General features: G+C 44.5%; 1 protein-coding gene across 1 annotated transcript; it reads left to right on the top strand.

Annotated features, from left to right (window-relative positions):
* The first annotated feature begins 1,711 nt into the window (after window positions 1-1,711).
* LOC308383368 (uncharacterized protein) lies at window positions 1,712-2,902 on the top strand. Its single transcript, XM_080861285.1, has 3 exons — window positions 1,712-2,145; window positions 2,278-2,352; window positions 2,706-2,902. Exons 1-3 carry the CDS (start codon window positions 1,794-1,796, stop codon window positions 2,852-2,854), a joined length of 576 nt encoding a protein of 191 aa, XP_080717411.1. The 5' UTR covers window positions 1,712-1,793; the 3' UTR covers window positions 2,855-2,902.
* Window positions 2,903-15,845: the final 12,943 nt, after the last annotated feature.

The following is a 15,845-nucleotide window of genomic DNA, read 5'->3' as shown; positions in this document are numbered from 1 at the left end:
GTATTGAGAAAATATACTAGAAGCTTGTGAAATCAAGCTGTAATAAATAATCATCAGAACGATCCCATTGCAAACCAAAAGTGTGGGCATTGGATTTATTTTCACATTTTAAAAATACAGATAAACGTAGATGTCGAAAGCAAGAAGGTACTAGGTTCACATGCACCATCTGCCTGGGCTCTTTCTTTGTGGAGTTTGCATGCTATCAGAATGTTTCCATGTCCAGTCCAAAGACATGCAGTTAGTGGGCTTGGCTTAATTGGTTATCTGAATGGGCGTGATTGCAAGTGGATATCAGCGTGGGAAAAAAAAACCCACACAGCAACTCACTCATATTAACAATGATTAATTGGAAAAATATATTTTGTCCTCAGTCATAAAATGTTTTGTGGCACTGATTCTTCCCATGGGTCAAATGTAATGTTAACTTCAGTTACGTTATATTGATCAGCCACAACAGTAAAACCACTGACAGATTTTAAATTAAATGTGTCCCTTGCACTCAAAGAACTGTTCAGGAACAATTAAAAGATTACAGCAAAGAACCAAAGGCCCTGACTCAACCTCCTTCCTATTCCAATCTGAGTATCAGTGGGATGACCCTGAACATGCCTGATCCATGGAAGTCCCACTCAGCAACCCACAGGACCAAAGGATCCAGTACCCCAGTGCCTAATGCTACACAGTGATCGGCAGGTGATTTTCATGCTGTGGCTGTTCAATGTATGTACTGTACATCTCAAACATTTAAACTACAGTTACGGTGCTTATGGGGAACAAACACATATTTATATATAAGAATTAAGAAACAGCATATCGTATTTTTTTTCCTTTTTTATATCACGAGGATAGAAAAAATGTCCGGCGCAATGTTTATGGATATGTGGAGGAGCCAACAAAAAGTATGATTGGCTAAAACTGGTTGATGCATATCAAACAGTTGAAATGAAAAAAAAAAAGTTTTTTTTAATTTTTGTGCAAAGCTAGGTGAACCTTGTGCTATATTGACATAATGATAAAAAAATATTAAAATATGGAAACGCAAACTCTAGTCTATTTTTTTAATCGAATTATACTAAAATCTGAAAAAAAGAAGGAAAATAAAAAATATATCTCTATTTTCTGTTGCCTACATTGCAGAGGGTGACGTTGCTTCTAAACAGGAAAATGAGTGGGAAAGGCTAAAGTGTGTGTAACCCAAAGGACCAGACAGGACGCAGAAACTCGTGTTGGGCTTTTGTTTATTTGTTCGTAATGTCATTGTTTGCTTTAGCACTTTTCGGTGCTCACTGCTCCAGAAACTGTCTTTCTCTCCAGCCTGGCTGCCACTGAAAGGGAAGGGATGATTATATGATGCTTGCTATGCTCCGAAAACAAGCCTTCCCAGTCGCCACACCCTGAACACTCTGTTTGACTCCTCCCTTGCAACCGAGCCACCAACCACACTCCGCCACACACCCCCAGCAGGAAATCAGCCACAGCCATCTGAACCCCCATCCTATGGACCACTATGAACTTAAAAGCCTGGAGGGCCAGAAACCACCATATGATCTGGCCATTAGAGAGCACATAACGAAATAACTGAAATGAATTTAATTTGACTTTAAAACCATGCTGAGTGTTCCTCATGTGAGCCATGATGACATGAGGTGATGACTGTGTTTGATATGAAGCTGAATCCAGTGTATGTAGTGAACTTTGTGCTGATGAGTAGTTTAGTGATCAGAGTCCATGTAGTTTCCAGGATCAGACTGAATGCAGTGCAGTGCTGGAAGCTGCTGCTGACTGTGTGAATGTGTGTCTGTGCTGCTTGTTGCTGCTGTCAAACTTCAGATGAGCAGGTAGTGAAGCCCGTGGTGAGCGTGTACCCAGCAGCATCCAGAGCCCACCTGGAGGGGAACAGCTCCCTGCTGTGTGTGGCCTCAGCCATGTTTCCTCCTCTGGTCCAGTTCTCCTGGAAAAGACAGAAGAAGAACGGCGGAGAAGCGGAGGAGCTGCCCCCTGCTGAGGGAGAGCAGCTGGAGCTCAGAGAGGCGGGACGCACCATTGCCATCAGGATGGTTGATGGGAGCCATTCTGACACATATAAATACAGCTGCTGGGTGAAGCACGAGGGGGGCACAGTGGAGGCCCGAACACAACAAGGTAATGAAGGCTTGGTGACTGTGTTCAGCAGTGATTCAGCTTCATGTGGAGATGCTGTCAAAGAGAGCAGAGCAGCAGAGGACTGACATTTCTCACTGCAGCTCCAAACATTTGACTCCTTTTCTGTTTCAGAGCTTCCAGCTCCAGCAGCCTCCTGTCCTCCAGAGAGAGAGCCAGCAGACCTGCCAGCTCTGCAGCCAGCTGACTGTAAGATCACCTGCTGCCTCTCTGCATGGACAGCTCCAATGTCCAATGAGGCAGCTGGAACAAGTTTAGGCTCTTAAAGTTGCACTAATTGATCAAATCTTCATCCAACAAGCTCTGATAAAGCCACTGTACACTAGCTGCTCAGCACCAAACAGCAGACAGACCATAATATGTCAGAGATCAGTTTGTTAGCTGCTTGTGGAGTTCTTCTGCCCCCAAGTGGACACAAACACTACATCAATTCATCCACTTGAAGAAGAAGCTGTGACTGTTTCTATTTGGACTTTTTCTCCTTGATCTGAGAGGAATAACCCGACTGTCTGTCTGTCTCTTTGTGTCTGTCTGTCCTTCAGTGTCCTTCCAGTCTCAGTGCAGGGTGAAGCTGCTCTGCCTGCTGTACACAGTGCTGATAGTGAAGAGTCTGGTGTACTGCTGTGGACTCTCTCTGCTGATGATGCTCACAAACAAGGGAGCGTCCACCAACTGCACACATGCTGACTGACTGTTTCCTGCTCGCCTTTTCTCACCATCAGATTTCCTCCAGTCAGCAGTCAGAAATGTAAATTAACTTCTGGTTGGTTCAATGTTTCATTACTGAGCATTTGACCTTTTCTCATTTAATCATCTTAAACTGTGTAATATAAATGTACAAATAAACATGTTTGATGTGTTTGTAAAAGTGTAGATTCTTTATGTGAAGATTTCTTTTGTACATCTCTGCAGAAAAACTCAGCTGATGCATTCAGATCCCACCATAACAAAATAACAGTGTAGTTATTTGTCTGAAGTAAAAATAAAGATTGTGATTTTAAGAATGCATTTCTCATTTCTTCTGTGATACATAACCTGTGTGACTGCAGCATTCACAGATCATAAACTTGCTCTCCTGCAGCAGACGGGCTGTGTGGGTTTCTGCTCTGCAGCCTCCACACCGTTAGCTGTGGCTTTCACTTTAATAACACAATGACAGTTACAAGCATGAACTCTGCTTCAAGTTGTTCAGGAAGCATCTGTGTTCATGTGTGTGAGAGAAACAAAGTGTGAACTCAGAGCTGTTACACAGTTGATGTTTAGTACGATCACAAAAGACAAATACAAGATGAAGTCTGAACATTAAATCCCACAGAACTCAAGTTGAACCGTTATGATTTAAAAACACTGAAAAAGGGAATAAATTAAGACAAGATTTGTAAAAACAATTTCACAAAACACCATCAGTTCAGATGGATGTTGAGCATCTTTCCATCTTTTTCTAATAATCATAAATATGTAAAATGTTTAATCAAAATGTGTCATTGATTAATCAGCTTAATTATTCAGACTAGTACAATTTATACAAATAATATAATTGAAATAAAACATAATTATTATAATTAAGAGCAGCACAGAGAGACAAAGTCAAACAAAGAACATTCATCAATTTGATGATTGAACCAGTGCTGAATATTTATTAAGTTCACCCACGCTGTGCTGTAAATTCTGTTGATATTAATATTAAGATTTAACCCTCATAATGTCCCGATTTCCACACACCTGTGGTCCTCAGGGTCACAAATGTCCCCACTTCATTTCAGTGTTTTTAAAGTATAAATTGTCGATCAATTCAGTGTAAAAAATACATGAAATGATCAGTTATTGTGATCATTGTTTCCCAACCAGAGTCGGTCGCTTTAACAGATGATCACAGACGGCTTTATGTCAAAGTTAATGTAGGAAGCTGTTTTTAAACGACTTCAAGTTTTTTACTGGCAGCAAATAATCAGGTTTTCCTTTGGGCTCAAAAATGACCCCGTCTGCTTTGACTGTTTATAAATGAAAGGTATAAAATATCATCCATCTCTGTGTTTCAAGGTTTGATTCAACTTTATTCCAACTCATTGCCTGACATGTTTCTGTATGTTGGCATGGTAGGAACAGCAGGGCATGGGTCTGAGTGAAGGCAAACCTTCATGAGGACAAAGGCGTGTCCATATTTGACACAAGTGCAGGAGGACAAATTAGAAATTCGCTGAACTTTAGTGATGCTTTTAAAGAATCTGTGATTTTAAAATCTTAGATGCAAATATAAAATCTGATGAGATTTATTCCACAGATTTGTGTTTTATGTCAGGGTAAATAATCTCTAACAAGTTAAGTGATTTACTATGAAGTGAAAAAGACCAAATATGAAACAGATGTTGTCATGGAGGAGTGGACTCAGGCGCAGACAAACTCAGACGCTCGATGGCGAAGAATTAAGTGAAGTTTGTTACAGGAGGTTCGGTGTGACGACAACGAGTGATGAAAACAAACATGAACTAAAGGCGAGAGCCTAAAAATCGGCTCTGAGGTAAATGACTCATTTACAAGGTATCAGGTATCACAGCACGCTGTGAGACGCTGTCAGCAGCACTGAAGGAAAACACTGTGAACAGTGTTGAGACCACACCAGCCTCTCCCATCCTTTTGTCTTATAGAGATCACAGAGATGTTTCCAAATATTCCTACTTTTGTACTGTTGTGTAAATGTGTGTGTAAAGGTGGATGACTGCCTGCTGCAGATGAAATCTAACCATGGGTACAAATAAATGAAGCTGACGTGAAACACAGCCCTGTTTTTATTACTGTTTATAGATATTAGAATTGATGATCATCATTTTAATGATTCTTAAAACCGTCGTCGATAAAACAGAACAATTAAAAATGAGATGCTGTGAATATTATTTATTCATTTTGATTCACAAAGATAAACATATTTTAAACACACAACCGAACCACATGTAAGTAAGTAAGTAAAACTTTATTTATAGAGCACCTTTCAAGATAAAAATCTCAAAGTGCTTCACAGAAGCTAAAACCTTAAAAACAAAAAAAAGAAAAAAGAATTTGACTATAAATTATGTTTCATGAGATTTTATTCTTTTAAAGTCCTTTGTTTATAATTTATGAACTTTTAAATGATTTTTACAGAATATTATTTTTTATGTTTGTATTTTTCTTTATAGTTTAGTTATATTTAGTGTTTTCATCACAGCTGTTCAACAACAGATAACAGTGTGTGTTAGTAAATTCACAGCAACATGAATGTTTCTGAGTGTTTGTGCATCATGTGACCCAGATTTTTGGATTTGCTGTCAGATTGAAATGAAGACGATGAAACCACAGCAGCTTCAGCTGAGCTGTCAATCAGCAGCAGCAGTCTTATCTGTGGGCCGCAGGGGCTGATGGGAGCTTTGAGGACCTGTTAGAAACCACGTGGCCCTCGTCTGATCTCACAGCTCGTCCTTGTTTGGCCTCAGCTGCATCAGAGCGCCACTTCTCCCCAGGTTCACCAGAGGAAACACCACTGCACAAAATGCTTTTCCTCCCAGCTGCTGCTCTGTGCTGTCTGTGTTCAGGTGAGTGTTTCCAGCCAATCAGGAGCCAACAAAGTCAACCTGTAACAAACACTGTCACACTAACCTTCATCTATCTGTCTGTGTCTCTACAGCACTGGTTACCATGGCAGCAGAACAGCTGATTCAGGAGGATTTAACATTGACCAGGAGAGTTGGACAAAGTGTCTCCTTCAGCTGTGGAGGGATTAATAAGTGTGATCATGATCAGATATTCTGGTACCAGAAGAAAGAAAAAGAAACATTCAGAGTGATTCTTTTTATTAATAAGAATAGTGGTTATGTTTACTTAGGTTATTATCATCCTCAGCTCGATGATTTTTCAGCTGAGAATAAACAGAACAGCTGTGAGTTGAAGATAGAGAAAGTTAATCCTGATCATTCAGCCACCTACTACTGCACATGTAGGAAGAGAGCTCCCCACAGTGAGAAATGATCCCTGCAGCCTGAACAAAAACCAACAGATGAACAGATGTCAAACAGTGTCTGTGACAGGAAGAGAGCAGTAAACCACAGCCCAGCTTCACATGTTTCACCTCCATCTCAGAGTCACAAACATACTGAGCTCAGGGACCATTTTTATTTACTGCTGTCAGAAATTCAGTTTCCCTCAGATTCATCTTCATTAGATCAGCATGTCCAAATGAATAATGGAAAACTTTTCCACCTCAACTGTTGTAATTTAATTCTGAAAAGAAACCACAGCTGAGGGTGACAGTTTTTCACGATGAATGAAGTCCATCTCTTGTTTCTTATTTTGTTTTTTATTCTAAAACTGTAAACTTTTATTTCATCAACTTTCATCATCTTTGTCTTTAAGTACATCCACAGATCAGCTCCTCAGCTTTTGAGCCACAAACTTCACTGCTTTCTTCACAGGCCTGAGAAAAGTGTCTGTCTTACATTAAAGACCGTAGAACACTAGAGCCAATCAAATGTCAAGAATTGTCTGAATTATTTAACTGGGATGAAGAATCACCAAAAAAAAAAAAAAAAAAGGGAGGGAATGAGGTTCAGTCAAGCCACTGACGAGCAGCTGAAAGGGAGGCTCTGAAAACAGTTGACTAACTTCATTATTAACTCTAACTTTCTACTTCTAAATTCAGATAAAACTGAGGTTATTGTACTTGGCCCTGAAAATCTTAGAAATATGGTAATGTGGTAGATTTTTGTATGATATGTATAACTATGTAACTATATACACTATATATATCTGTGTGCACTGAACATATATATTTTAACTTTCATGTAGAGTCTTAAGCACAAGACATTTTGCTTCACCATGTTTTATTAAGGTGGTGCAGTAACAGGGCAGTCAATGTGACCTTTCACCTCTTCCGAGGTGCTAAGCTTCTCGGAAGAGGTGAAACGTCTTCAAGCAACTTAAAGAAGTCCAGACGCTTTTCTTTCCAAGCTCCTTAGACTACGATGACCTGGATGACTGAGAACCTTCACAGACACCGTGTCATGACCTGTTGTGATAAGCCAAAGCCAAAGGGTAGCCGGAGTCCTTGGCCGCTACCTGACCCCTGCAGCTGTGTTTGGCTGGAGGACGGGAGGGAAAGTTACCCAGCAGCAGGGGGCGGGGATACTGGTCCCTATATATTAGGGGACCAGAGGACACCCCAGCACTTTTTTCCCCTCTGCTGTTTCTCTCTGTCCGTCTCTGTGTTGCTCTACTGTCTGGGCTTAAGGCTGTACACCCCGGGGTTTTGCTTTGCTTGCTTTCTGCTTTCTAATTTTCTTGCTAAATGTCTGTATGTATTTTTCCTGCTGTTCATATAATTCAATGTATTAAACTCTGTTCCAAGAATTCTGCTCTTTTCCAGAGAATCTTTTTGAGTGTCTTGAATTTAATTGGATCTAAAAGGGTTGGATCTCCACATCGTTGGTGGGAGAAGGTTATCTGGATGTCTTCCACAGCATCTAACCAGATTCTTACTCTGGATGGCATTACCTTGGCCTCCAGTAACACTGTGAGGAACCTTGGAGTCATTTTTGACCAGGACATGTCCTTCAACGCACATATTAAACAAATATGTAAGACTGCTTTCTTCCATTTGCGCAACATCTCTAAAGTTAGAAATATCCTGTCTCAGAGTGACGCTGAAAAACTAGTTCATGCATTTATTACTTCCAGGCTGGACGACTGTAATTCATTATTATCAGGATGTCCAAAAAACTCCCTGAAAAGCCTTCAGCTAATCCAAAATGCTGCAGCAAGAGTCCTGACAGGGACTAGAAAGAGAGAGCATATTTCTCCTGTTTTGGCTTCCCTTCATTGGCTTCCTGTTAAATCCAGAATTCAAAATCCTGCTCCTCACATACAAGGTCTTAAATAATCAGGCCCCATCTTATCTTAATGACCTTGTAGTACCATATCACCCTATTAGAGCACTTCGCTCTCGCTCTGCAGGCCTACTTGTTGTTCCTAGAGTATTTAAAAGTAGAATGGGAGGCAGAGCCTTCAGTTTTCAGGCCCCTCTTCTGTGGAACCAGCTTCCAGTTTGGATTCAGGAGACAGACACTATCTCTACTTTCAAGATTAGGCTTCAAACTTTCCTTTTTGCTAAAGCATATAGTTAGGGCTGGACCAGGTGACCCTGAATCCTCCCTTAGTTATGCTGCAATAGATGTAGGCTGCCGGGGAATTCCCATGATGCATTGAGTTTTTCCTTTCCAGTCACCTTTCTCACTCACTATGTGTTAACAGACGTCTCTGCATTGAATCATATCTGTTATTAACCTCTGTCTCTCTTCCACAGCATGTTTTTTATCCTGTCTTCCTTCTCTCACCCCAACCAATCACAGCAGATGGCCCCGCCCCTCCCTGAGCCTGGTTCTGCCGGAGGTTTCTTCCTGTTAAAAGGGAGTTTTTCCTTCCCACTGTCGCCAAAGTGCTGCTCATAGGGGGTCATATGATTGTTGGGTTTTTCTCTGTATGTATTATTGTAGGGTCAACCTTAGAATGTAAAGCACCTTGAGGCGACTGTTGTTTCACTGTATAAATAAAATTGAACTGAATTGAACAGACACAATTAGAAGAATCTGAAAACCAAACTGAATCATTTATCATTTGTTTCACCATGAGGTCCGGTATGTTATGTAAATATAAATAATATCATGTGTGGTATCCATATAAACCTCTAAATCTCAGCTCAAAGAAAATCTAAAGCTTTCCTACAGCCACCAAACACATCAAAAACAAAAAACAATTAAAATAACAGTTATGTCACTTCACAAAATGTACGTACACACAAACAACCGAACCCTGTATACTCTCGATTTCATGTAACCAAGCAAACAACACATTTTCTAATAGCAGAGATCTAACTGATTCTAAAACTGCAAGTTTTGTCGTGCTCTGATCAAAATGCACTGAACCAGCTGCAAAAGAAGGCTAAACATAATCTTCATGCTTAATAAACTTCATGTTTTGATAAACAATACTTCAGAGCCAACAATTGCCATTTTCTACCCAGTTACAGACACGTGACTGGACGACGGCATGTGCCTTCAATTTAGGGTCATTTGTATTTCCAGCATGGTGGCAGGGTGGTTAGCACTGTTGCTAAAGGTCCTGAGTTCAATTCCACCATCAGGCCGGGGTCTTTCTGTGTAGAGTTTGCATGTTCATGTACTCCGACTTCCTACCACAATACAAACACATGCAGTTAGTGGGGATAGCTTAATTGATCAATCTAAATTGCCCATAGGTGCGAATGGTTGTCTCTGTGTGTTAGCCCTGTGACAGACTGGCGACTGGTCCAGGGAGTACCATGCCTCTCGCCCAATGACAGCTGGGGTACGCTCCAGCGCCCCCCATGACCCTGATAAGGATAAGTGGATTTGCAGCATGCAACTTCTGATTTGGTGGAACTGGTGTAAATGTGGTGATGTTACCGTGATTCTATTGGCTTAAGTGACCTCTAATTGTCGTGCATGAAAAAAAATAATAATCTGCACTTTGTTGAAAACACAACTAATATGAACAAGTTAACAAGCTTAAGTGATACAGCATCATAATAACTCCTTTAGTGCATAAGCAAAGGAAAAATCTGATGATAATGGAGAAGGGACAACAGCTCTGAACATGTCCGGTCTAATAAAACAGTTGTCACAGTCTGGCTGAGGCCGACTGTATGAATGTGAGGAGAGGATCTGAAATGCAGACACAAAAGGAACGTGGAACCAAAACTTCGTATTAACAAAAAGCGAGCTGTTTAAAAAAAAAAAAAAAAGGTACAAACAAAGGGCAAGGCAAACTGAAGCAAAACTAACATTAACCTAAAGTGGGTGAACTAAACAACATGAAAAACCCTGACATGAAACTTAGAAACATGACGTGGAGAACATGATGAGAACAACAGATGACCTGACAAGGACCGAACAGAAACACACAGGGGTGATTAGGGGAAATGGAAACACATGGGGAAACAGCTGACACTAATCTGAAATAACAAGCAAAGCCGACTACACTGACATAGGACACAGATCTTCAAAGTAAAACAGGAAACATGAGAGGCAGACATGACAATACAACGTCACAACAAGAACAAGAAACATGATCTTCACCAACCTCACAAGGCCTGGTTGAACAGTTGCTGTCTTATCATACATGAAGTGAGCAGTGTTCATACAACCCGTAATGTTACTTTGAGTTAAGGAGGTAAAAATATAAAGTCCATCTCAGTCCATGCGTCCAAGTGCAAGCACAATTCCCCCGCACTCTACAGAGGGCAGTGGCACATACTTGTGACATCACAAACATTAACTTAGGCTGTCTTAACCAGTTAAAGGTCAAGAGTCATGCAACCCTCCATGGCATCAAGCCTTTCTTGCAAATGTCAGCATGTGTAGTATCCACAAAACCTTAGAATCTCAGCTAAATGCTCATTTAAACCATTTCTACAGCCACCAAACACAGCAAAAACAAGCAATGATTAAAAGAGCAGCTGCGTAAATGCACATAAGTCCGCTAAACACAGACAACTGAGCCCAGAATTTGCCAGACTTCATGTAACCAGGTAAACAATGGCTCGTTAGCTCACAGAGACCTCACAGACTCCAAAACACCAAGTTCCATCATGCTTCAACCAAAAGTCAGTGAGCCAGTCACAAAGGAAGACCACAAAAACGCACAGCAGGGCAAATGCGCTAAAACACAAATTGGCTTACCGTCCCTTCCGCAGTTTTCACTGTTAGCCGATAGCCAGCATAGCTACTGATAATGGAGAGCTAACTAGAAGCATCAGAGCCACTTTTGTCAACAACCACCATTTTGGACCCAGCTAAAGACACGTAGACAGACACCACAGCTGTGTCCCAATTCCTAGGCCGCATCCTCCAGAGGCCGCATTTGAAGGCCGATTCCGTCACAGCCAGGCGACGAAGGCTTTCCCAGTTCGAAGGCTGCTCCAAATGCGGCTGATAAAAATGCTTTTTGAGCAGGAAGCTCAAAGAGACCTTTGGTGCTATATTAACGAAACACCACACAACTGCAACTGTTACAATGTCTGGTTGCAATAACTTTAACTCGCTGCTTTGTCAAGACTGACCTTCATTGATCATTCATATTTGAATCCTCCCTGTAGACACTGACAGTTAACCAGGTCACATACTGCTGCAGACTGTTAATCCAGATGTAGGCCTGTGTTTCTGAGCTCAGGTCATACATGTGGTCCTCACAGGGCAGCCACTACAAACGTGATTTATAGAATATGATGGTGGACATTAAACAGAATATAAAGTATTTAAAATGAGCTCTACCCTAAACATATTCAGCAGTAATTTTAATTCATTTGATGCTGATGGGGAACATTTTTCTGCACAATTGTTTTTTACTTTGCAGTAATACAGTTTTATGTGTACTGAGGTGTTTAAATAATATATTCATATATTATATTTATATTCTTACAATTCTTTAATAATTCTTCAGTCGGGAAGGAAGGCAGAAACTTAAAGACGCTGCAGGAGGCTTACAGCATATTTAAAACAATAAAAGAGGCAGCAAAAAACACTGTTTCAATCTGCAGTTGTCTCTGTTTGCCTTTCTGTCACACATCTGTTGTCACGGCTGGCGGAGGGAGCCGTGTGGTGTGGAGGAAAAGGAGGACCCAAGATGCAGCGAACTGATGGCAGAGTGATGTTTATTTACAAGGTGGTGGTGGTGGCAAAAACAGGCAACTCAACATGAGCAATTACAAACCTAAACTGGGAGAAACTAAAGACAAACCTGAGACCATACAAAAGGGGTGCGGGGCAGAGAGACGCAGAGACAGGAACGAAACACCATAGAATGCAGAGCTACACGGAGGAACGCAGTGATACATGGATGAACGCAGACGAGCCGACGAGGAGCACAGGCAGACACCAACTATAAATACACACACCAGGTAATGAGGAAATGGCACACAGGAGGGGACACAGCTGGAACTTAATGGGCATAACGAGACACAGACCTACAAAGTAAAACAGGAAATCTAGAACCCGAACCGGACACAAGGGGGGAGGACACAGAATAACTAGAACAGAGGGAAATAGTCACAAAACACAAAACGCTGGGTCAACGACCCAGGACCATGACAGTACCCCCCCTCCAAGGGCTGGCTCCAGACAGCCCAAAACAAAAACAGACGACCAACCCAGGGCGGGCGGCGGGGGCCCAGGACGGAGGGACCAACACTGAACAAAACAAGCTCCAGCGGACCGAGGGAATTGTCCAAAACAAAAACACACATGCTGGAGTACTAGGACAAAACACAGTTCAGGAGGCCGGCCCAGAGGCTCACAGCTCAGAAGTCCAGGACAGTTTATCTTCTGAGGCCGGCCACGTTGGCGACACAGCTCCGAAAGCCGACCGAGTGGAAGGCAGCGGTGGCGGAGCGGAGGCAGTTCAGGGGGCCGACCGTGCACACGGCAGCGGCGGCGACGAGGAAACCGTTCAGGCGGCCGACCGTGCGGACAGCAACGGCGGTGACGAGGAAACAGTTCAGGCGGCCGACCGTGCGGACAGCAACGGCGGCGTCTAGGAGGTCGTCCATAGTGACGATGACGCTCCACCAGCGGCCTGGCAGATGACCGCCGATGTCGAGGCGGCAGTTTGGGACCCGAAGGTGGCGTGGCCGTCGCAGCACCAGACGAGACCGAAGCAGAGGCTGGACCAGACGAGGCAGCTGATGAGGATGCTGAAGCAGAGGCCGGACCAGGCGAAGCTGACGAGGATGCTGGAGCCGGGCCAGGCGATGCTGAAGACACGAAGGCTGGAGCCGGACCAGGCGAGGATGAAGCAGAAGCAGAGGCTGGACCAGACGAGACTGAAGCAGAAGCAGAAGCTGGACCAGACGAGACTGAAGCAGAAGCAGAGGCTGGGCCAGGCGTGGGTGAAGACACAGAGGCCGCAGCTGGCGAGGATGGAGACACAGAGGCTGCAGCTGGTGGCGATGATGGGTCTTGGGGCTGGACGGGCTCCTCGGGCCCCCCAGCTGACGAGACAGGAGGCTGGACGGGCTCCTCGGGCCCCCCAGCAGGCGAAGTAGGAGGCTGGACGGGCTCCTCGGGCCCCCCAGCGAAAACAGTCTCTGGACCAGTGGGCACCGGGGCCCCTGGAACACACAGGTCAGAACCAGTAGGCGCACGGGCCTCTGGCAGGCACAGTTCAGAACCAGTAGGCGCACGGGCCTCTGGCAGGCACAGAATAGAACCAGTAGGCACACGGGCCTCTGGCAGGCACGGGTCAGAACCAGCAGGCACACGGGCCTCTGGCAGGTACGGGTCAGAACCAGCAGGCACACGGGCCTCTGGCAAACACAAGGCAGACTGCAGCTGCACAGAGCATTGACCCAGCTCGGGCAGCGACAGCCGGATACAGTCCTCAGCTGGCTTCTTAATCTCCAGGGGTCCAGAGTCGGCCGGGGGCTGGGACCCAGCCTCTGGGGAGGCCCTGGAGTGCGTCACAGTCTCTGGGCTGGCCAGCTGTTGCGGACTGACAACTGCGTTATGTGGTGTGTCTCTCTGCTTGACATGAACAGGTGAAATACAGTGCTTTTCCGGTTGGATGGACTCGACTTGTAATACAGGCGGAGCTGGTGAAGATGGTGGCTGAATAGGTGGCTGAGCTGATAATAAAGCTGATGAGTCTCTTGCCAACAGAGCTATTGACTGAGCTATGGATTGTAACCAAGTGTCTAATAGGTCTGGCTGTGACTGTAATGGAGGTGGCGATTGAGTGGCTAACAGAGCTAGTGGCTGCTGGGCGGCTAACTGAGCTACCTGCTGGGCAGCTGGCTCAACAAACACAGCCCCGGAATAAACAGTCATTCGAGCTGGCGAAACAGACGGAGTGTCTTTTCCACTCACCACAGCCGGCAGTTCCGAAGTCCTACTCTCCGGCTGTGGGGCGACGCGCCGACGGCGCGATCGTCGCTTCCTCCCGGGCGTAACCTCCGGCGGGCCGGGCAAAACCTCCGGCGGGCCGGGCAAAATCTTCACCGCCGGGCTGGGTTGGGAAGCGGTAGCGGCTGGAGGGCGAAGGTGCAGCTCATGAAGGAGGAAGTCCCGTGCCAGCGGGTGAAGCGAGTCTAGCAGCCAGGAGTGTGCAGAGAGTAGCTGCTGTAGCCTGGCTTCTACAGCGCGGTGGAACTCTTCTTCCTCCTGCTCGAGCCACAGGTTTACCAACCTTGCGACCGTGTCGGTTACCTCCTCCCGAAACTCCTGGGTAGGTGCGAATGCTGCTGGGTCCATGTTGGTCGGCTCGTACTGTCACGGCTGGCGGAGGGAGCCGTGTGGTGTGGAGGAAAAGGAGGACCCAAGATGCAGCGAACTGATGACAGAGTGATGTTTATTTACAAGGTGGTGGTGGTGGCAAAAACAGGCAACTCAACATGAGCAATTACAAACCTAAACTGGGAGAAACTAAAGACAAACCTGAGACCATACAAAAGGGGTGCGGGGCAGAGAGACGCAGAGACAGGAACGAAACACCATAGAATGCAGAGCTACACGGAGGAACGCAGTGATACATGGATGAACGCAGACGAGCCGACGAGGAGCACAGGCAGACACCAACTATAAATACACACACCAGGTAATGAGGAAATGGCACACAGGAGGGGACACAGCTGGAACTTAATGGGCATAACGAGACACAGACCTACAAAGTAAAACAGGAAATCTAGAACCCGAACCGGACACAAGGGGGGAGGACACAGAATAACTAGAACAGAGGGAAATAGTCACAAAACACAAAACGCTGGGTCAACGACCCAGGACCATGACATCTGTCTTATGTATGTATGGTCTTTTATCTAATAAACTATGAGAAATTAATACCATGTAACTGTTTCCCTGTGTCCCTTCCCCCTGTTTCTCTTGTATCCAGTCTCTATCTATGCTGTTTGCTGTAAAATACACAGTACTGTCCAAAAGTCTTGAGCACCCACCTGATTGTTTTTCTTTTCCAGGAGAAAGACTGTGGCGGAGGTGTGGTCCCGGGCACGGCTGCAGGGGAGGAGTGGTGCAGTGAGCTCAACGGGGCGGTGCTGGAGACGCAGGTGAGAACAGCTGATGGCGTTCGGACTGATGATGGTTTCCTTCCCCTTTTATAGTGAGACGGGAGAGGAGCGGAGGGGGAGCTGGACATCAGCTGAGACCGGAGCTGTCAGACTGTGCACGGTCATAACAAATGAAAACTAGAAATAAACGTCTGGCGACAAACAACTGTGCCTGTGTGTACGTGTGTGAAGTGCATTTCACAAGACTCAGAGTGGTCTTGAACAAGAGTTCTACAGGCTTTCTGAAGGTGCTGCTTTTTTGGAGGTTGGACATTTGGACATGTAATTGTAACTTTCTTGTACAAAGACTGAGTGTGAAGATGAGAAAACAACTGTGAGCTGTGTTCAATTTCATGACACACTATGTGTGTCTTCATTCAGAATCAGAAAGACTTTATTTATCCTCAAGGGGCAATTAACAATTTCATTATCAGGCTGGTGCCTACATGACTGTAGAAACTGAGCTCCCCACTGCTGAATATAAAAAGACTGTATCCACACGATGAGAGCCTGCAACAGACTCGGTGAGTTTGAGAGCGCTTACCGCCAAGCCAATTATTGAGGAGAT

This window comes from Rhamphochromis sp. 'chilingali', assembly GCF_963969265.1.
Source record: "Rhamphochromis sp. 'chilingali' genome assembly, chromosome: 16".
Taxonomy (NCBI): Eukaryota; Metazoa; Chordata; class Actinopteri; order Cichliformes; family Cichlidae; genus Rhamphochromis; species Rhamphochromis sp. 'chilingali'.
This window is presented reverse-complemented; position numbering and strand designations above follow the sequence as displayed.